Source organism: Eurosta solidaginis, chromosome 1, assembly GCF_040869045.1.
Source record: "Eurosta solidaginis isolate ZX-2024a chromosome 1, ASM4086904v1, whole genome shotgun sequence".
Lineage (NCBI taxonomy): Eukaryota > Metazoa > Arthropoda > Insecta > Diptera > Tephritidae > Eurosta > Eurosta solidaginis.
The window spans coordinates 10,341,428-10,362,514 of record NC_090319.1 but is presented as its reverse complement, the minus strand read 5'-3'; the positions used below and the strand labels follow the sequence as shown (position 1 = coordinate 10,362,514).

The following is a 21,087-nucleotide window of genomic DNA, read 5'->3' as shown; positions in this document are numbered from 1 at the left end:
ACCAATGTCTCCAGCTTTAGAAAGTATAAGCAAAATTTAAATATACTTCGTTCGCTTCGATTTAATCGATTTTTTTCTAGAATCGAATCGAAAAAATCGATTCTTGAAAAAATTGAGTCGAATCCCAGCTCTATATGCGCGTTCATCCAGTTTGGTACATTTCGACTTTAATCTAACTGTAACACTTGGACTATTGTTGTTGTTGTAGCAATGCTCGCCCCACCTAATAGCCGCGACCGATTACAAATTGTCATCAATATCCTCTAACGGGAGTCCAAGGAAACTTGCCGTTTCAACAGGGGTGGACCATAAGGAAAGGGGTGTTAGAGGCGTAGGTTCCACATTACAATTGAAGAGATGGTTGGTGTCATGTGGGGACACGTTGCAAGCGGGGCATACATTTTGTATGTCGGGGTTGATTCTGGATAGGTAAGAGTTTAACCTGTTACAGTATCCAGAACTAAGTTGAGCGAGAGTGACACGCGTTTCCCTGGGGAGTATGCGTTCCTCTTCCGCAAGTTTTGGATAATTTTCGTTAAGCACAGGATTCACCGGGCAATTCCCGGCATAAAGGTCCGACGTCTGTTTATGGAGTTCACCAAGGACCTGCTTGTGTTTTTTCACCACATACGGCTGGGTTCTCAGGTGCCGTATTTCCTCAAAATGCTTACGGAGATGACTCCTTAAGCCCCTAGGCGGTGCTGGTTCATCAATCAGATGTCTGTTGGGATGCCCAGGTTTCTGGGTATTCAACAGGAACTGTTTGGTCAGCATCTCATTATGCAGATGGTGTTCTGGGGACATAAGAAGACAGCCCGTGGCGATTCTGAGAACAGTATTTTGGCAGACCTGTAGTTTCTTCCAGTGGGTGATTTTTAGGCTTGGCGACCATATGGGTGACGCGTAGCACGTAATCGGCTGGCTAATTGCTTTGTATGTAGTCATGAGCGTTTCTTTATCTTTTCCCCAAGTACTGTCAGCGAGGGATTTGAGGATTTTGTTACGGCTCTGAATTCTCGGAACAATTGCGGCTACGTGCTCACCAAAATTTAGACCCTGATCAAACGTCACACCCAAGATTTTGGGGTGTAGGACAGTCGTTAGCATAGTGCCATCGACGTGGATGTTCAAAATGGTCGCCATTTGGGGCGTCCATGTTGTAAATAAGGTCGCGGAAGATTTAGTCGGTGATAATGCCAGGTTTCGCGAGGCGAAAAAACTGGAGAGATCAGGGAGGTAGCCGTTTATTTTATTGCATAGCGCATCGATCTTTGGGCCTGGGCCTGTGGCCATTATTGTGCAGTCATCGGCGTAGGAAACGATTGTGACTCCTTCCGGTGGTGAAGGTAGCTTAGATATGTAGAAATTAAACAAAAGTGGGGATAGGACACCACCCTGTGGCACCCCTTGTTTAATTCTCCTTGGTTTTGATGTTTCGTTTCTAAATTGCACCGATGCCTGCACACTTGGACTCATGAGTCATGATACAAAAGTAAGTGAAGTGATGTTTAAAAACAAAAAACGTTCACAACAGTGGATAGCCAGATCACCCGTTAATTCGCTGTTCGATTACTTAAATCATTTGTTCAATAGTGTTTTCCAAACACTTGTAAGCGCCTGGTATATTGAAATACTTACATATTATAAAATGTTTGCTTAATTGACTGCTCATATTTGCTCTATTAACTAGATAAAAAAAAATCATATGCAGTCTGACTTTCCTCGGTATCATTTAAAAGAAAAGTAGGTTTAAAATACAAATGGGCAAAGCATGGCACTTCCATTCTTTGGCCATTCGCGACATCCATTTTGTTATCAGGCAACGCCAAATTTCTTCCGTCTTGGCAGTACTGTATTTATTCATAAATTTGTTTGTTTACCTTTACCATCGCTTCCGTCATCGTTGGCTTCGGGAAACTGGAAATTTGTTTACCAATGTCTACAAACAATATAAAACTAGAAGTTTGTGTCGATTCAATCGCTTCAGCTCTGGCCGCCACGGAGGGTGGTGCATCACGTATAGAATTGTGCTCAGCACTTACCGAAGGTGGCTTAACACCTTCACCTGGAACTGTAAAAACATTGAAAGACCATATTAATATACCAATTTACTGCATGCTGCGACCAAGGCGCGGAAATGATTTTATTTATACAAAAGAAGAAATGGACGCAGTTCTTTTGGATATGGATATTTTACGTACACATGGTGCTGATGGATTTGTCTTTGGTGCACTAACCAAAGAACGTACAATCGATATTGACAAATGTCAACGTGTAATGGAACGATCCGGAAGTATTCCGCTTACATTCCATCGAGCCTTTGATCTAACAAACCCACAAATAATGCATGACACCATAACAGTCATTAAGGAATTGGGTTTTAAACGTTTGTTAAGTAGTGGTTTTCGTGCAACTGCTCTGGACGGAAGCGAGTATTTGGCACAATTGATTGCGAAACATCGTGATATTATTGTAATGCCTGGTGCTGGTATTAATGTAGACAACTTGGATGAATTGCTAACGAATACAAAATGTGTTGAATTTCATGCTTCGGCGCAAAGCACGGCAAGAACAGCTGTGGTATTACCAAATAATGCCGAAGGGGTGCAAATGGATTGTGATGTCACTATGGGTAAGCAAGATGTAGAACCATACTCTATCACAGATATTGATGTTGTACGCAGTATGGTTAGTATCGCAATGGCGGCAAAGTGAAAATCGTTTCAAAAAGAACGAAACATTAAAGTTTACTGTAATATATATGTATTCAAAATTAATTTATACCAGATAGCTTTTATTTGAGTTTCGAAGACACCCCGAATTTAATAAAACTAATCAGCCGGAGTCGTATTATTTTTTTCTTAGAGCGATTAGGAAACCTCGAAGTTTCTGGGGACCATTTGGGTATTATCCCGACCAGCGCCACGGGTTGGAGAAGATATAAATGATGCTAGCAACCTCTTGAAAGGGCTGAGCTACACAATCCCTTGAATCTCACACCATGCCTCCTAATTGTGAAAAAGCTCAATCTTGCTATACCACTTTTGAGTAAAACTATCTTAGAATCAGATGGATGAATTGTTTTAATATCTATGTACTATATAGTCTGCACGGTTTTTTCGCATACGTTTTGCCTCAATGACTTATTAATTGTGCAGTTTTCTATTAAGTTTTTGAATTTTCTATTTTTGGTAACGTTTGAAGACTGTGCGAATCACACAGAGTCTGCGCATGTAAACATTAGATCAGCTGTTTTTTATGACGTATGAATCGACTCTTTTCCTATAGCTCTCGTTTTTATTCGCTCAAGAGTCAACTATGACGTTTATGCGCAGAACAAAGCAATTTTGAACTCGTGAATGCGCAATCTGGGTAAATGATTTGTGACTGTGCACCACCTAAAGGCCGAATTAATGGTGACTTATAACCATAAAGCCATAACCAGATAAAACAGCTGATCGTCGTACCTTAAGGAAATCAATGTAATCGAGTTAGCGTCCCTACAAGACGGAGGTAACCAGTTCACTCACACATTCAAAGCTTTTTTCGCTCTCCACTAACACATCGACGACGCTAATTAATGGTGACCTATAACCATAATCAGATAAAACAACTGATCGAAACTACCTTAAGGAAATCAATGTAATCGATTAATGTGCCATACCATAACCAACCATTTGGTTTTTGGTTTGTCGCCATATCCATAACCTAAAAATATTTGAGTTGGTGAATTTAATAATTTTTTGTGCATTTTATTCATTGCTTTGGATACGTTATGACTTATTTCTTCATTTTTATGAAATTTTCACGATTTTTAGGCTAAGGCACCATTAATCGATCACATTGGAGATGGTTATGATAGGGGTATGGTTACGACTATGGCGTTAGGGTCAAGGAAGTTTTATTGGCCCTTAAGGGCTAATTAATGGTAACTTATAACCATAAAACCATAACCAGATAAAACAGCTGTTCGACCTTATGGGAATCAATGTAATCGATTAATGGGGACATACCATAACGCTAACGCCATAACCATACCATAGCCAACCAACTGGGTTTTGGTTTCTCGCCATATCCATAACCTAAAAATATTTTAGTTGGTAAATTTAATCATTTTTTGTAGATTTTATTCATTGTTTTGGGTACGTTATGACTAAGAGACTTATTTTTTGTGAAATATGTTTGTAATTGTTTGCGTTTCCTTCATTTTTATGAAATTGTTACGATTTTTAGGTTTAGGCACCGTTAATCGATCACATTGGAGATGGTTATGGATATGGTTACGACTATGGCGTTAGGGTTAAGGAAGTTTTATTAGCCCTATAGTGCCAATTAATTGTGACCTAAAACATTTAAAAGTTATGGATAAAAGTCCTTTTGACCGAACCAATTAAAAAGATAAGCGCACAAAAGAAAACACGTCTAATTAACAGTTGAACAATTAGCTTTTATGGAAAGAAATTTTATTGAAGTGCTTCTTCTATAAACGTCACATTTCAACTGTAGTTAACGAAGGTAAAAATAGTAAAATATAATACAAAATAAAAGGGTTGCCATCTTTGTTTCGACAATGGAAAATTCTAATAATAACCAGATAAAACAGCTGATCGAACCTACCTTATGGAAATCAATGTAATCGATTAATAGTGCCATACAACAACGCCACAAATCACAACAGAAGATTGCGCATTCACGAGTTCAAAATTGCTTTGTTCTGCGTATCTACGTCACACTTGACTGCTTGAGCGAATGAAAGAAAGCAGGCATGCTTAACCACCGAAACGATATCATTTCGTTACGATAATCAACGTTAATAAACGAAACGAAGTCATTTCGTTTCGTTTATTAACGTTAAGATCGTCAAATTAACGAAATGATTTCGTTTCGTTTTCTGCCATATCAAAACGAAATCAAATCGTTTATGTTGATTATTAATTTCAAACTATGCTGGCAAAGCTGATTGATGGCGGAGTCATTAAAGGTGAAAGCATTATCCAAGCTCATTGCAACTTTTCTCATGAATTTTGACAGTACGAACATTTCTCAGAGTATTTTTGACATTACCACCAACGAATTACACAAACAAATTACATAGAGTTTGTGTGTGTATGTGCGCTCGTTGTTGCCACCTTACGGCTTCACCATGGCTATAGCATTGCCAGCACAATTCAAACATAAAGTATCACGTTTTCGTTAACGTTTTTAACGTTAACGAAAGCTTTTCGTTAACGTTTTTAACGTTAACGAAAGCTTTTCGTTTCGGTTAAAAACGAGATACAATTTATCTTGATAATTTCTTTATCGATAATATTTCGAAGTGTTTCAACGGAAACGGTGGAAACTTTTTGATAAACGATTAGCTTAACGTTAAGGTGCATCCCTGAAAGAAAGAAACAAGAGCTAAAGGAAAATGACGTAAAAATTGCCCATAAAAAACAGCCGATCTTTTGTTTACATGCGCAATGCGCAATCTTGTTTGTGTGATTTGTGCCATAAAGCTAACTCCATAACCATATTATAGCCAACCAATTGGTTTTTGGTTTTTCGCCATACCCATAACCTAAAAATATTTGAGTAGGTGAATTTATTAACTTTTTGTATATTTTATTTATTGTTTTGGCTACGTTTTGACTAAGAGACTTATTTTTTGTGGAATGTTTGTAATTTTGTGCGTTTTCTTCATTTTTATGAAATTGTCACGATTTTTAGGTTAAGGCACCGTTAATCGATCACATTGGAGATGGTTATGGATATGGTTACAACTATGGCGTTAGGGTTAAAGGGCGTATTAATGGTGACTTATAACCATAAATCCATAACCAGACAAAACAGCTGATCGAACCTACCTTAAGGAAATCAATGTAATCGAGTTAGCGTTATGGTATGGCACCATTAATCGATTACATTCATTTCCATAAGGTGGGTTCGATCAGCTGTTTTATCTGGTTATGGCTTTATGGTTATAAGTCACCATTAATTCGCGCTTAAGGAAGTTTAATTTGGCCTTTATTACCCAATATGTCAAACCCCAAAAAACCAACCAAAATTTTGTACCGAAAAGCGATTTGGGTTTTATAGAAGAGTACACAAAAAATAACCCATTTGGGGGACTTCGTGCAAGATATTATAATCAAAAGAACATCTGCCTTATTAAACAATACAAAAGCGCCGGCGCGATCAATTAATCGGTTAAATATCAATTAATTTAAAAAAGAAAAATATGTTATAAAAAGGCTGTGATAATAAAAAGTAATAAATAATGAGCATTTTCCAAGGTGCAGAGAGTATTAAAGTAAACTCGAGTTTTGATCGTGCTGCTGAAGAAGAAGCATTGGCTGATGAAAGACGCCACAAAGAGGAAGTAAGTTAAACAAAAACCCAAATTCGAACATGATTTCCTAATTCTGCTATTTATGATGCGGTTTTTAGCTAGGTGAGTTATTAGCAAAAGCTTTTGATGACTTGGACGACGATGAGACAACCATCGACTCAACTAGTAACTATCAATCTCACCTTAACGATGATCAGCAACATCAAAACCATATTGCGACCCATCATGAAAATGATGGAAATGCTATGCATTTACAACATGCCAGTTACGAGACAGAAATGCATCAAATGAAGATGTTACTTGAATCACGTACCCGTGAATCTGAACATTTTAAGCAATTGGCACACCAGGAACAAAAAAAACGAGATGAATTTCAGAAGCGTCTATGCATTGCTGAAGCAGAATTGGATCGTGCATTGGCTAGTAAAAAAAATACACATGAGCTACTTGTGGAGTGCAAAGAAAAATGTTCCAATTTAGAAAATAGTATTAGTAAGTTGCATGCTGAAAAGAAGTCGCTCGAAAGTGAACACAATCAAGTTTTGGCCAAATTGGAAACCACACAAATGCTTTTGGCGGATGTACAGCAAAAGTACGATATGGTTGAACGTGATTTAGGCAAACATAGTCAACGTAATGCAGAGCTGCAACGTAAGCAAATGGAAGATCGGCATCGAGCAGAATTAGCTGTTATGCAAGAAAAAATGGAACAATTATCCTGCAAGTTAGATAAGAAAATTAGTGAATTAGAAAGTTTACAGGCGCGTTATCAAGCATTGCAAACTAGTCATGAAACTTTGTTGGTAGAAAAAGCAAGTAAAATTAACGATTTAAATCATGCATTGTTGGATACGCAAAGAAAATGTGAGGAATTAAGGGGAGGTCATGAATATCAAAAGGTATGTTATAGAAATAATCAATTTATATACAATATACATTTCGGCAGACTTAATTGAACCCTAGCTAAGTTTTAGGTGAATGTAAACACATTGAAATAAATTTTATTTATTTTATACAGTAATGTAGAAATAGATTGCATACATCTAAGAGACCATTATCCAAACGTAGTGCAATTTTCACATATTATATTTATTGCCTAACTTATATCCCATATTAATATACTAAATTGTATATATTTGCAGGAAAATATGCGTTTGCAAAAATTCGTAGCCAGCCTACAAGATCAAATCAAAAGTATGGAGGAAACAATAATTTCGTTAAATAAACGTTTAGACTACACTACAGCTGAATTGGATGTAATGGATAGTGTACTGCATCAACACAATCTCGAAGATACACCACGTCATCTCAGTCAAACGCAAGGTAAAGTGGTGGGCAGCACACCACTAACCACCATTGATCGTTTGGGTAATCTCAAAGATGAACTCTATCGGGCATTGGCAAATATCAAAAGTAAACGTGATGAAATACGTAGCTTACAACAGAAGTTGGATGAGAAAACCGCTGAGATACGAGTGCTGCGCGAAGAAGAAAACAAAGCTTTGGTTCAAATTACAACAATGCGGGAAGCAAATGTGCGTCTGGAGAATCGTTTAAAATTACTCGAACAGGAATATGAGGCATTGCAAAATAAATCAAATGCAAAAAATAATAATAGTTTTAACAACAATACAAACAATAATGTAGAGTTACAACAACAATTGCAAGCTGAAAAGCAGGTCCTTAATGAAAAGTGTGCACGTCTAGAAGCTGAGTGTAAACATCATGAAATGGAACGTAAAAAAATGGATTTACAATTGCGTAATGTTGAAGTGGATTTAGAAGAACTTAAGCAAGAACATGAAAGTATGAAAATAAATTATGAACAAATAATGAAAGAAAATCAAAATTTGCGCAATCGCACCACAGCCGATAATACGCGTTTAGAATTAGAAAAACAAAAATTTCTGCTAAAAGATGCACAACGGGAATGTGATCGTTTAAAAAATCTCTACATTGAAATTTCAAATGCTAAGGAAGCGTTGAGTTACGAAGTAGAAAAGTTACGTAACACAGACACGATAAAAGAATTACAAGAACAACGCGAGAAAATAGCCAATCTGCAACGGGCTCTACAATTAGCGGAGGTGAAATCTTCTGAATTGGCAAAGATATTGGATGCTGAGAAAACATGTCATGAACGCGATGTTGAAGAATTAAAGGAACGTTGGGAAAAAGAGAAAACAGCAAATTTCAAGGCAGCAAAAGTAGAAAGCTCCAATAATTGTAGTAAATGCATTGATTATATGACTGAGATCACAAAGGTAAAAAAATAGTAGGAAGAGAATGAATGTAGACCTTAGTACCAAGAATTTAATTGAAATTAAACTTTGCTTGGAGTTCTTACTGGCCATATGAACCTAACATTAATCTTAGACAATAACATAAACGGCATTCTGCCAAGAAAATAAAATAGAGGACAAATTAAAAACATTTGTTCATAAAAAACTGATCAATTGATTAAAATGTTGTGAGCGACTTGAATCTGTATATTTCGTAAGAGTCGTGAGAGAAGTTGTTTTATATTTATTTTTTGTTTTATTTTATGAACGCAAATTATCGTACACACTAAATAACGGTACAAGCATAGGCTTTCGGATGATTGGAGAAATAAGTACATCCATTTAACCCTTTTAATGGCTAGACCAAACTGTTCATTATGTAACGTTTTTTAGGTAGTATTTGTTACTTAGCTCCCAAGGTTTTAAAAATACATATATGATTGCTAACTGTGGTGACTACTTTTTCCCAGAACGTTTTCTATATATCTAATTAATATTTTTCTTAAACATTTAAAAGCAAACAAATTTTTTATAAATCTATTCGCGAAGGAAAAGTATGCATAATTAAAATTTTGGCATAGAAGGCTTAATGTTGTCATAGTAATCGTTCCCGAGATGGTCGGGCTAGTACCGTAATGGTGTTTGTTACCGGAACGAACCGGATCTATATCCGGCAAAAGACCATCAACATCGATAACACTCACCTCAGCGGGTTAGGGGTCAGAATATACCCGCGGTAGGTATGCCTGTCGTAAGAGGGGAATAAAATACCAGATTCAAGGGGCTGTGTAGCGCAACACTTCAGGTTGCTAGCGCAATATATAGCTTCTCCAAACCCAATTGTCAACCTCACCTATCCGCGGCGAATCCTGTTTCACTAACAGACGAGGCTCTGGCGACCCCAAGCTCCTCATTGAACTTGGGGGTGGGGAGGGAGGGGATGGCCTGAAGGTTTAATGTGGCCACATAAATCGTTCCCGAGATGGTCGGGCTAGCACCTTAATGGTGCTGTTGTACCGGAACGTACCGGATCTGTATCCGGCAAAGGACCATCACATCGATAACACTCCCCAAAGCCTTCGGGGAGCAACCTTATCGCTACAACAACAACAACATCAATAACACTCCCCAAAACTGTCGGGGGTGTCTCTATAGTTAATACAACAATACAACAACACGCGGATTCGCCCCTCGTGTCGGTTGAAGGGGCTTTGGTGGGTAATCCGTTGAGTTTAATATAATAAAGACACGCAAGTGCCGAATAATAACTTAAACAAGTAAAGGTGTCTAATTTCGGGTGTAACCGAACATTATATACTCAGCGTGAGCTTCAATTGTACATTTCATTTCAGATAAATTACTTTTCTACATAACACGTGGCACCGCCCGTTCAAAAAGAAAATGTCTCCCCATTTCCTCTTACAATAAAACCTGATAAGTGAAATATCATTGATTCAAAACCATTTTTGCTAAGTTATTTTGGTGATAAACCAAATAATAAAAATATTTATTTATTTTTGAAAAATTATTTTATTTATTTTAAACATTTAACTAATAAGAATTTTCGTTTTTGCTAAGTTATTTTGGTGATAAACCAAATAATAAAAATATTTATTTATTTTTGAAAAATTATTTTATTTATTTGAAACATTTAACTAATAAGAATTTTCTTTTTTGATGTAATCAAAAATTTCATTTTCAAAAAGGAAACTCTATTCAAAAGTTATTTAAAAATTAAAGTATAAATTAAAAAGTATATTTTGTTATAATAATTAACACTATAATTATAGCATATTATTCTAGTCTACGACCCTTTTAAATTTGTTTTATATCTAAGTTGCCGCGGTCTTTCATTACGATATGTTAATTTTTCTTCGAGTTATGGCTCCCGAAACATAGGAAATTGCTTAGTCATAAAAGAGGAGGTGCCACACCCATTTTCAAAAATTTTACTGTTTTCCAATATAATGTTATAATTTAATTTAGAAAGTAAAATTCTATTGACACAAAGCTCTTTTTCGCTAAGATATAGTTTATTATTTTCGTCTACGACCCTTTTAAAAATCTTTATATAAAAGTGGGCGTGATCCTTAACCGATTTCGTTAATTTTTCTTCAAAGCATTCCTTATAGTAAAGGCAACCTCTCTGCCGAATTTGTTACGATAGGTTTAACGATTTTTGATTTATGATTAATAATATTTGTAAAATTGATTTTATCACAAGTGGGCGGTGCCACGCCCATTTTAAAATTTTTGTTCAAATTTTTATCAAGAGTCCACACGTCAAATTTCAACATTCTAGGTGTATTATTTACTAAATAATCAGGTTTTTTGTGTTTTCCAAAATGTTATATATAGAAAAAGTCATCCGATTTCGCTCATTTTCTATACCAATCTATTCTGGGTCCAGATAAGCTCGTGTACCAAATTTGGTGAAGATATCTCAATATTTACTCAAGTTATCGTGTTAACGGACAGACGGACGGACATGGCTCAATCAAATTTTTCTTCGACACTGATGATTTTGATATATGGAAGTATATATCTATCTCGATTCCTTCATACCTGTACAACCAACCGTTATCCAATCAAAGTTAATATACTCTGTGTGCAAAGCACACTGAGTATAATGAATGAATTTCCTATTATTGCAACTGTATTTCGTAATACCATCGATAAATTCAAACAATATGTGTAAAACCCTAAAGTTAGAACTATTTTGATATATGTTCATTATATTGGACAAATCCAGATCGGAGTGAAAACCGTTATTTCGCTTTTTTGACGGTAAACGCTTTTTTCAGTGAGAAATCAAAATTAGTTTTTGATGAATATTTATGGCAAAGTTTCACTTCTTTCTCACGGAATCAAAACGCTTCATTAATTTTTAATTTTCTTTTTCGCCTTTAAACAGTTTGAAATACAAAATCTAAAATTGAGTAATACCAATTCAATTTACAAAAAGGAAATTGACGATCTTACACAACAACTGAATAAATCTAAAGCTTTAATTGTAGAGCTCAAAGAGAAGTTAAAACTAACCGAAGAACAAGAAACGCTTATACGCGAGCTCAAAGCCAAAGCTGCACGATTCGAAGAGTATATCAAAAGTCAAAGTAGCACATCCGAACATAGCTCAGCTCCACCAAAGCAACCGGCTGCCAATGATGCTGATAACAGTAATGAGCAAGAAAACAAGCACTTGCACACAACAGAGGTAAAGCAAATTGAAGCGCGTGTACGCGATGAAATGTCGAAGTTATTTGCCAGCGAAATTAAACGTTTTCAAATAAAACTTCGACAAACTGAAGAGAAAAATATTTGTTTACAACGTGAATATGAACTTGCGCGTAAAGACCTACAACAGCGACAAACCGAAGTGGAGCTATTAAAGCAAGCTATTCTAGCTGAACGTGAACATATCGCAGAATTACTTAACAAAAAAGATGCTGAAGCGCATGCGATGATTGAAAAACAAACTGCCATATTGCATAAATGTCGTGATGAATTATTAGCAAAAAATCAACGTGCTGTTCAACTATCTAAAGAGTTAGAAGAACGGCAAACACAAATCGAAGCCGAGCGTCAATCGATGAAAGCTGTAATGATGCAATGGGAGGAGCAACGTAAACATGTTGATGCTATAGAGAGTGAATGGAAGGATAAGGTACAAACTTTGGAGCGAGCGCACCAAAAGGCGTTGACAGCATGTCAAAAGAAATACAATTCAGCAAAGCATACAGCAGCGAATTATAAGGTAATTAAAAAACAAGTAAGGAAGGCTAAGTTGGGGTGTAACCGTACAACGTGTACAAAATCATCTGAGAGCTTTGGAGACAAAATAAGAGAAAATCACCATGTAGGAAAATGAACCTAGGGTAACCCTGGAATGTGTTTGTATGACATTGGTATCAAATGGAAGGTAATAAAGAGTATTTTAAAAGGGAGTGGACCATAGTTCTACAGGTGGACGCCTTTTCGAGAAGACGCCATAAAGCTGGACCAGGGGTGACTCTAGAATGGGTTTGTACGATATGGGTATCAAATGAAAGGCGTTAATGAGTATTTTAAAAGGGAGTGGGCCTTAGTTCTATAGGTTAGGTTAGGTTGCAAGGGCTGAGCTGGACACTATGGTAACAGCTCACTACTTAGGCCACCAATGAGCCCATTGTAATACCCTATACGGTCTCAAAGATGACCCCTACCCTGCCTAACGCGGGTCAAACCACTTCGTGGAAATTATATATTTTGCTGGAGCCTTGACTTTATAGCTAGAGACCTCAGCAAGGTCATGTAGAAAAGGTTTACCAAGGATGGTCAACCTACGCCTACTAAGCGCTGGACAATGACAGAGGATGTGCTGGACACTCTCCTCCTCTTCTGTACAACTGCAGACGCGACAATAGTCGAAGGTCGTTGCCCCCATTCTAGCGCCATGCGTGCCTATTAAACAATGCCCTGTTGGAACCCCTATCAGGGACGATAGAACTGATTTGTTTAAAATCAGAAGTGCTCCTGTGCGCCCCTTGTCATATGAGGGCCAGGTTAGCCTGGATGTCTCACACGATGATATGGCTGACCATAGTCGATTTGCAACTCTTATAGTGCTCGTATTCACACGAAGCCTGAAAGTTGCCTTCAATACCCCTGTGCCCAGGTACACATAGAAGGCTGATACTGAAGTGCTGAGCTATCTCGTTAAGAGATCTGCGGCATTCAGTTACCGACTTTGCGTTGTCGACGACTGAGTCCAGGGCTTTTAATGCGGCCTGGCTGTCTGAGAAAATAAACACCCGTTTACCATCCTTAGGCATAGACCCGAGATGGTTCACAGCCCTGTGTATTGCCAGCATTTCCGCTTGGTATATACTACAGTGATCTAGTAGGCGAAAAAAGACCTCTAGACCCAGATCCGGTGAAAAGAGGCCTCCTCCCACCTTCCCGTTGATCTTAGAACCATCCGTGAATATGTTGATGGCACCCGGAACCGTATGTTGTCTGCTATTCCAGTCTGGTCGCGATGGTATATATATACTATAGTTTTTAACGAAGACGTTCTTTGGCGTGCTGTAGTCAGTGCGCACCGGTATTGGGACTGGGGCGTTCGTGTCCAGGATTGTTGCATGTCCACTAGATCCATTTGACCAGAGACCTGTTTCCCTTATGCGTAGAGCGGCGACGACCGCTATTTCTTTCGCCACCAGGTCAAGAGGTGGAAGGTATAGCATTGAGTGCTTCAGACGGAGTGGAGCCAAGAGCCCCGGTGATGCAAAGCTCCGAACTCCGTTGCACCTTTTGAAGCATTTTAAGATAGGTGTTTTACCTAGTGCAGTCCACCAGACCAAGTCACAATAAAGAAGAATCGGGCGCACAATGGCTGTGTAAATCCACTAGGCCACCTTAGGGGAGAATCCCCAGGAGGTGCCAGTTGCCCTCTTGCATGTGAACAACGCTGCTGCTGCCTTCTTGGATCGCTCCACTGTATAGTCACTCCATAATAGCTTCCTATCCAAAATGACTCCCAAATACTCGACTTAATCGCTAAACGCTAAAAACGTACCCTCAATTCTTGGCGGTGTTAGATTTGGTACTTTGTACCTCCTCGTGAAGAGGACAAGCTCGGTTTTATCCGGATTGACTTCCAAACCTGTGGCTGTGGCCCAGTGCGATATTTTGGATAGTGCCCCTTCCATTAGGTTGCAAAGAGTTTGCGGAAATTTCCCCCGCATGGTGACGCAGATGTCATCTGCATACGCGATCACTTAGTGACCTTCTGATTCAATGAGGCGTAGTAGTTGGTTGACGGTAACCACCCAAAGTAGCGGAGAGAGAACGCTTCCCTGCGGAGTGCCTCTGCCGACCGGTCTGCGGATTACGCATCCACCTAGCTCAGTTTTGATCTGCCTACGCGTGAGCAGTTTGTATATAAACTCCACCAGACACGCGTCAACCCCCAGATCGGTCAGCGCCGAGGTGATGGCCTACGGGAGAACATTGTTGGAGGCACCCCCTATATCTAGAAATGCCACCAGTGTGTATTCCTTGAGATCTAGTGACCTTTCGATAACGGATACCAGTGAGTGCAAGGTCGTGCCAGTTGACCTGCCCTTAGTATAGGCATGTTGAGCTTACGAAAGAAGCGATGGCTCAATCCTCCTCATGATGTAGTCCTCTAGGAGTCTTTCGAGTGCTTAAGCAGAAAAGAAGATAAGGTTATAGGCCTCTAATCATTTGGTTTAGAGTGGGAGGTTTTCCCTGCCTTGGGGATAAAGACCCCGTTGACTTCCCTCCACGATACAGGTACGTTATTGAGCCTAAGACAACCTATAAACATCCCTTTTATTCAGGGCCTTATAAGTTCGGCAGTATACTGTAGCTGAGTCGGAAAAATTCCATCCGGCCCCGGCGATTTATAGGGCTTGATGGTCTGTAAAGTCCAATCTATCCTTTTATCATCTGTGATTTCGCTTGTTAGCTGATCATTAGGTGACCCTCCGCTGACAATATTTGAAGACACGCCCGCACTTGCTGGTAAGTGTGTATCCATAAGCAAGTTTATGGTTTACGGAGTCCGTCCAGTACCCATCCGGCTTTTGGACGTTACTTAGCTGAGTAGGAGATTTCGATAGCACCTTCCTTAACCGGGAGGCCGCGCATGCGGATTCAATCCTGCCGCATAAATTTCCCCAGGAGGATCGCTTTCCATTTCGGATTGCTTTTTTATATATATTTATTTTCGTTTTATAAGCAGCCCATTAGGATTCATGTCCATCATGCTTTGCTTATTAAAGGCCGCCCTACATGACTTCCTAAGCTTATCAAGATCGGACGACCACCATGGTGGTTTGCGAGTTTCCATAACCTTTTTAGTCGGGCAAGCCCTATTTTTGACTGAAATTTTTACAAGCACGTCCAGCTCCTCCTCGCTTTCTGGGGCTCGTACCTCTTCAGATATCTTCTTATAGTAGCCCCAGTTCGTTCTTCTAATATTTCGTATGTACTTAGGACTTATGTGCGCCTGTGATATAGAAAAGCTTATATATCTATGGTCAGAAAAGGAGTGACCAGGGTTATGTCAAGGACCTCTTCGCGGTTGCTCGTATATTACATATACTTAGATTAGTGCCTAAAAGATATTTAAATAAAGACTCACATCGGTCATTTATATCACTGCTGCCCCACTGGGCGTGGTGATCATTGGCATCGCCTCCGAGTAGGATGAAATCATTTCGTGGATTTGCTGCTCGCACGACCTCCCTGAAATTATCCGGTGGTAATGAGCCTTGGTGATCGTGCGCTAGGTAGAAGGAAGCAAATTTAAAGCTCCTCCCTAGCACATCGATGCTAACCGCTGTCAGATCCCCGTCGCTAAAATTGGGTAGAAGAAAAACATTAAGAGTAGACTTAGCCAATATACAAGTGCGAGGCTTACCCTTTTCCTTTTCCAGCTTATACGCTGGTGTCCGCAGGCCACATATCCTAGTGCCAGTGATCCACGGCTCCTGGACCAGTACGATGTCTACTGTACCTGAAGACAGGTGCAGTAGGAGTGCAGCTCATGCTGCTTTGCAGTGATGCAGGTTTATTTGGAGGACCCGAATCACTGTTTGTTTGCGCTCTCCTCCGTGAGCGTCGCGTCCGAATCGCCATCCTCCAGAAGCTGACCCTCAGAGTACAACCCTCTGAGATCCAAGCTTCCGCTAGAGCCTGACGAAGCGTAGCCACCAGCTTCTTCGTCTACCTCCATCTCGTCTTCACTGAGGGGGAGTTCAACCACCTCCGTACGAGACTCAAGGTTTACCAAGGTTTCAACATCAGCCTTATAAACCTTAAGGCTTATATTCTTGAAGCCGTAACTTACCCTGAAATCCTGCCTTTTCAGCGCTTCGACGCTTGCGCTCTCGAGCAGCAGGACTATCTGCGACGGCGGCTTTATAAAGCTTCACCGACCTGGCGTCGTCACAGGCAATTAGTTTAATATTGCCCTGGAACCACCCCGCATCGGTATAAGTAGGCGGTGGACCAGGGTTGTGTTTTTTGACAACGGCCACATTAGCGAGCGCTGCCTCAATCCACTTCCACTGTTGTTTCGGAATCCTGCCATCTTCGCTGCTCTCGTCTATAACGCCAATGTTCTGCCGATCCTTGGCTATTTCGGCGAAAGACCACGGACTTCGGATCCGAAGATTGCAGGTTCGAGTCCTGTCACGGTCGCCATATAAGAACTTTAGTTGCATCACCGGCATTTTGGATTTGGCCGGGCGAACTCACCCTCACGCTGGGGCGATACCACACTCCCACTCACACTAGTTACCTTTTTGTTTCCTTTTTATTTAATTAAAATGTACAGACACCTTTTCTTTTAGTTTTGGTCATAGAAAAATTTTATTTGTATTCGTCTAAAAAATCTTTTCTTTTTTTGGTTTCGCACAACCTTTCTTTTAGTTCTTACTATTTTAGGTTACACACGCACAACTTTTCTTTTAGCCTAGTTACACACTGAACTTTTAGTTTTACTTCTTCATCAGTTGCACACAGCTTTTCCTTAGTTTATGGTTTATCGCAACTTTTAAATTCTTCTTATTTTTAGTTGTAGACAATTTTCTTTTAATTTAAGTTCACCGCAAACTTTTCTTTTATTACTTTTTAGTTCGCGCACTTGCGTCTGTATCCCCGGCTCAATTCAAACTGAAAACTGTAGAAAAAATGCTGACGCTTCAAAAGCAACTTTGCCGGTATGCAAAAGCGCATAACGGGAAAATCTTATGATGCGATGGCGTGATAGAGTCGACTAACGGAGGATTCAGCCAATCAGAATTCTCCGTCATTCGACTCTCTCACCCAGTAATGCCAAGTGCATACATGCATGGTTGCATCTTTTTATTTATTAGAGGGGGAGTTGCCAGATTTAAATGCAGTAACCCAATTTGACACTACACCAGCCTCCCTTGGCCCTTTTCGGTGCCGTAGGGTTGGATTCATCCTAAAACCGCTGGCGCTTCGAGACTTCATCGATCTCGACCCAGTCCAGCCTGAAGTTCGGCAACATTTGTCTCGCCCAAGCAAGGTCACGCTGCGCCTTCGCCCAGTCCTCCGCATAAACTTCCCCCTCCCTTATCGGCGAGGAGGCATTCCTGCGCAGGATCCGGGCAGCCCAGCGCTTGTTCTGGTGACTGGGCTTTTTTTAGTCCCTTGACCCTAGTGCCGGCCACACCCGCATCCCTGGACCACATAATCTCTCGGCCCTTTTCTGTCTGTCTACCGCTGTAGCAGCGAACCTCTGAGCAGTTCGCTCAGCTAACTTGAGGCCCGGCTGAGCCGTAGCCTTTGCGGAGCAAGCTCCTGTCAACTTCTTACTAGGAGAGCCGGCCTCATTATTTTTAAAAATGTTTTTCTTCCATACTAACAACATCCCACGAGTAGCGGAGAAGGGAAAAGGTCCACCCGGACAGAGATCCGGATTGTCATCCGATTTTGCAAATTTTTATTTAGGACACATATAATAATAGGAGTAACGTTCCTGCCAAATTTCATCATGATATCTTCGACGACTGCCAAATTACAGCTTGTAAAATTTTTAAATTACCTTCTTTTAAAAGTGGGTGGTGCCACGCCCGTTGTCCAAAATTATACTAATTTTCTATTCTGCGTCATAATGTCAATACACCTACCAAATTTCATCGCTTTATCCGTCCTTGGTAATGAATTATCGCAGTTTTTCTGTTTTTCGAAATTTTCGATATCGAAAAAGTGGGCGTGGGTAGTCCGATTTCGTTCATTTTAAATAGATATCTGAAATGAGTGTCCAGGAACGCACATACCAAATTTCATCAAGATACCTCAAAATATACTCTAGTTATCGTGTTTACGGACGGACGGACGGCTAAATGAATTTCATTTTTCGCCCAGATCATTTTGATATATAGAAGTCTATATCTATCTCGATTAGTTTATGCCGTTACAGGGTACGGTTATGCGAACAAAATTAATATACTCTGTGAGATCTGCTCGGCTGAGTATAATTATAGATAATTATATGCAATGCAAATGTAATTATTGTATGTTGTAATTACCCTTCCCTAAATCAGCGTTACGCCGAAGATAAAGAAGCACATATGTTGCGAGAATATGATCGACTTAAAACAGAATATGATGCTTCACTGACAAAGATCGAAACTCGTATGAAGGATACCCTGGAAAAAAAGAATCGTGAGGTAAGCTTCTAAAAATTCTTTATTGCTATATTATTTATGTTCATGTTTCATGTTTATTAAATCCTATTTCTTGTAGATGAGGGAAACTATAGCTGCAATAGAGAAACATCATGAATTAGGTTATGACAAGGAAAATAGAAAATGAAATTAAATAATTGTTTTAGACAGTGGATACGAAGCGCATATATCGTATATTTATTTTAATGATATTAGTTTATAGTCGTGCTATTATCAGAATGTTTAATAATCTTTTTTTATAAAAAGTTGAAATTTTATAACAGTTAAATTTTTATAAACTTGAATTTTATTGGTATGCTCATTAGGGTGGAGTGAATTGATTTTTTTTCGAAATCGCTTTTGGCTGACCTCCAGAAAGTTACCTTTCTAGACCAGAAATAAGGTTGCCCAACGCAATTAAACTTTGAAAAAGACGGTAGGTACAAATTTTCTTAGACTTTTCATTTTCGCTTTGCAAATTTATTTATTTGAGTACGATTATTATCACGGCAAAAAATGCCTTCTTTTAACACGAAAACCCAATTAAAAGTTTAGTTTAAACTGTATGTGCCTGTAAAACTCTTACTTATACACTTCACTTCGTTGTGTAACGTCGCCGCGTCAAGTTCGTTTTTCCGCACAACTCAACCGTGTGCTATAAAAGGACGCTATTCATGTGGTTGAGAATAAAATGGCGGATAGTGCGGGAATCAAAATGGCAAAAAAATTAAATGAAAGACATTGAAAAAACTAAATAATTTATCGTATTTTCATTTCTGCAGTCTGATTTAGCATTCTCTACAATTGCATGCGATGCTGAATGAAATCCTTCTTTCTCCGCATGACTGCAGAATTAAAAAAATGAAAGCATAATTCTCGTATGAAGAAAAAATTGTGAAATACTGATTGTAGAAAAGCTCTAATTTCAAAAAGCAAATGATTCTTCACCAGCTCTGCTCTATGTATTACCCTCTGAGAGTGTAACTACGCTAGTTTGTTTTCATGGGCAAGTCCAATCGATCTGCATTGTAAACAAGGGCGTAGCCAGGATTTGATTTTGGAACAATCAGAGGGGGGGCGGGGGGGGGGGGAATCCAATTTAATATTTTTTTTTTTTACGAGGAGGAAGCATCGAAAGTCTCAAAGTTAGTGTGGGACTTTAATCGCACTAAACCTCCTACAGTCTGAGTACCATATACCCCCGGTACCACAAGTGCCAAACGGCGTGGATCTTGTGCAAAACGTTCTAAAACTCTGAGTACCATATCCTTTCCTTTATCCTTGACCATTTTCCTATGTATACTCATCATGCATAATCCTAAAAAAAATGAATCATATTCATCATTACAATCCGAGAATAACTTTTGGAAATTCATTTTCAACATGATAGCTGGGTGCAAGTGAAACAATGTATACGCTGGCAAGTTCTCTTCAGGAAATCTTTGCTCCAGTGAAGCGACAAATGAATCTAAATACGGAATTAAAAGTGATCTCTTCCAAAATTGAGCGTCATCAGAAGCAGGATGATTCGAGCGATGTTTTTGACGGTCCACGGTCCTGGGTTTTTGTAGTTCTAATCCTAGTTGTTCAGCAATCGACTTTGAATCTGTCAAAAGTTAATAAATTCCAGAATCTGCATTCACTCGATGATCCAACTGGCTCAAGATAAGAAGAGTATTTCGAAATCAAAGAAAGACATATGATGAAAGTTGATTGGGTGACAGCTGAGTGCAGCTGAAAGGCAGTTGTTTTTGTTGAAGTGTTTCCTTCGATGGGCAGTTCTTTTAATCCATTAACAATCTGACAAAGTGCTGTAGAAAGATCTAAATACTCCTGTATTTCTCTGACCATCGTGTTTCGCAAAAAGCAGGAATATGTGGAACATATTTCCTTCTGGCAAGAGAACCACGATAAAAATTGATGACGTCCTTCATTGTTGCAATAGTGTTACGAATTTCGGGGACTTCATTTAAATCATTTACTACTAAATTCAATTTGTGACTTGCGCAATGAAAGTATAAAGCTTGAGGATATTTCTCTCTCGAAATAGCTTCCACACCATTTTCTTTTCCTGACATTGTTGAACAACCGTCATACCCTTGTTCTTCAAGTTTCATAGAATCAAGTCCTGTTTCAGTGATAAAATTATCTACCGCGGTGGCGATTGGTTTGCCATCCATAGCGTCTAGTTCAACAAAACCTACAGATTCTTCTCGAATAACTTGCTTTTCTTCATCGCAGAGTCTGATACCAATTGATAATT

The 21,087-nt window shown here is 39.2% G+C and overlaps 2 protein-coding genes across 2 annotated transcripts; both read left to right on the top strand.

Annotated features, from left to right (window-relative positions):
* Positions 1-1,857: 1,857 nt before the first annotated feature.
* LOC137238869 (copper homeostasis protein cutC homolog) lies at positions 1,858-2,844 on the top strand. Its single transcript, XM_067763895.1, has one exon. It carries the CDS (start codon positions 1,936-1,938, stop codon positions 2,713-2,715), a length of 780 nt encoding a protein of 259 aa, XP_067619996.1. The 5' UTR covers positions 1,858-1,935; the 3' UTR covers positions 2,716-2,844.
* A 3,153-nt stretch (positions 2,845-5,997) lies between these two features.
* Positions 5,998-19,113, top strand: asl (asterless). The gene is made up of 6 exons (XM_067779510.1): positions 5,998-6,361; positions 6,430-7,230; positions 7,474-8,595; positions 11,528-12,370; positions 18,702-18,827; positions 18,904-19,113. Exons 1-6 carry the CDS (start codon positions 6,260-6,262, stop codon positions 18,970-18,972), a joined length of 3,063 nt encoding a protein of 1,020 aa, XP_067635611.1. The 5' UTR covers positions 5,998-6,259; the 3' UTR covers positions 18,973-19,113.
* The last annotated feature ends 1,974 nt before the right edge of the window (positions 19,114-21,087 follow it).

Excerpts from the sequence above, each read along its gene's own strand:
- asl (XM_067779510.1), top strand. The coding sequence starts at position 6,260 with ATGAGCATTTTCCAAGGTGCAGAGAGTATTAAAGTAAACTCGAGTTTT. Across the intron at positions 8,596-11,527 it reads ATATGACTGAGATCACAAAG|TTTGAAATACAAAATCTAAA; the intron begins GTAAAAAAATAG and ends GCCTTTAAACAG. Across the intron at positions 18,828-18,903 it reads TGGAAAAAAAGAATCGTGAG|ATGAGGGAAACTATAGCTGC; the intron begins GTAAGCTTCTAA and ends TATTTCTTGTAG.
- LOC137238869 (XM_067763895.1), top strand. The coding sequence starts at position 1,936 with ATGTCTACAAACAATATAAAACTAGAAGTTTGTGTCGATTCAATCGCT.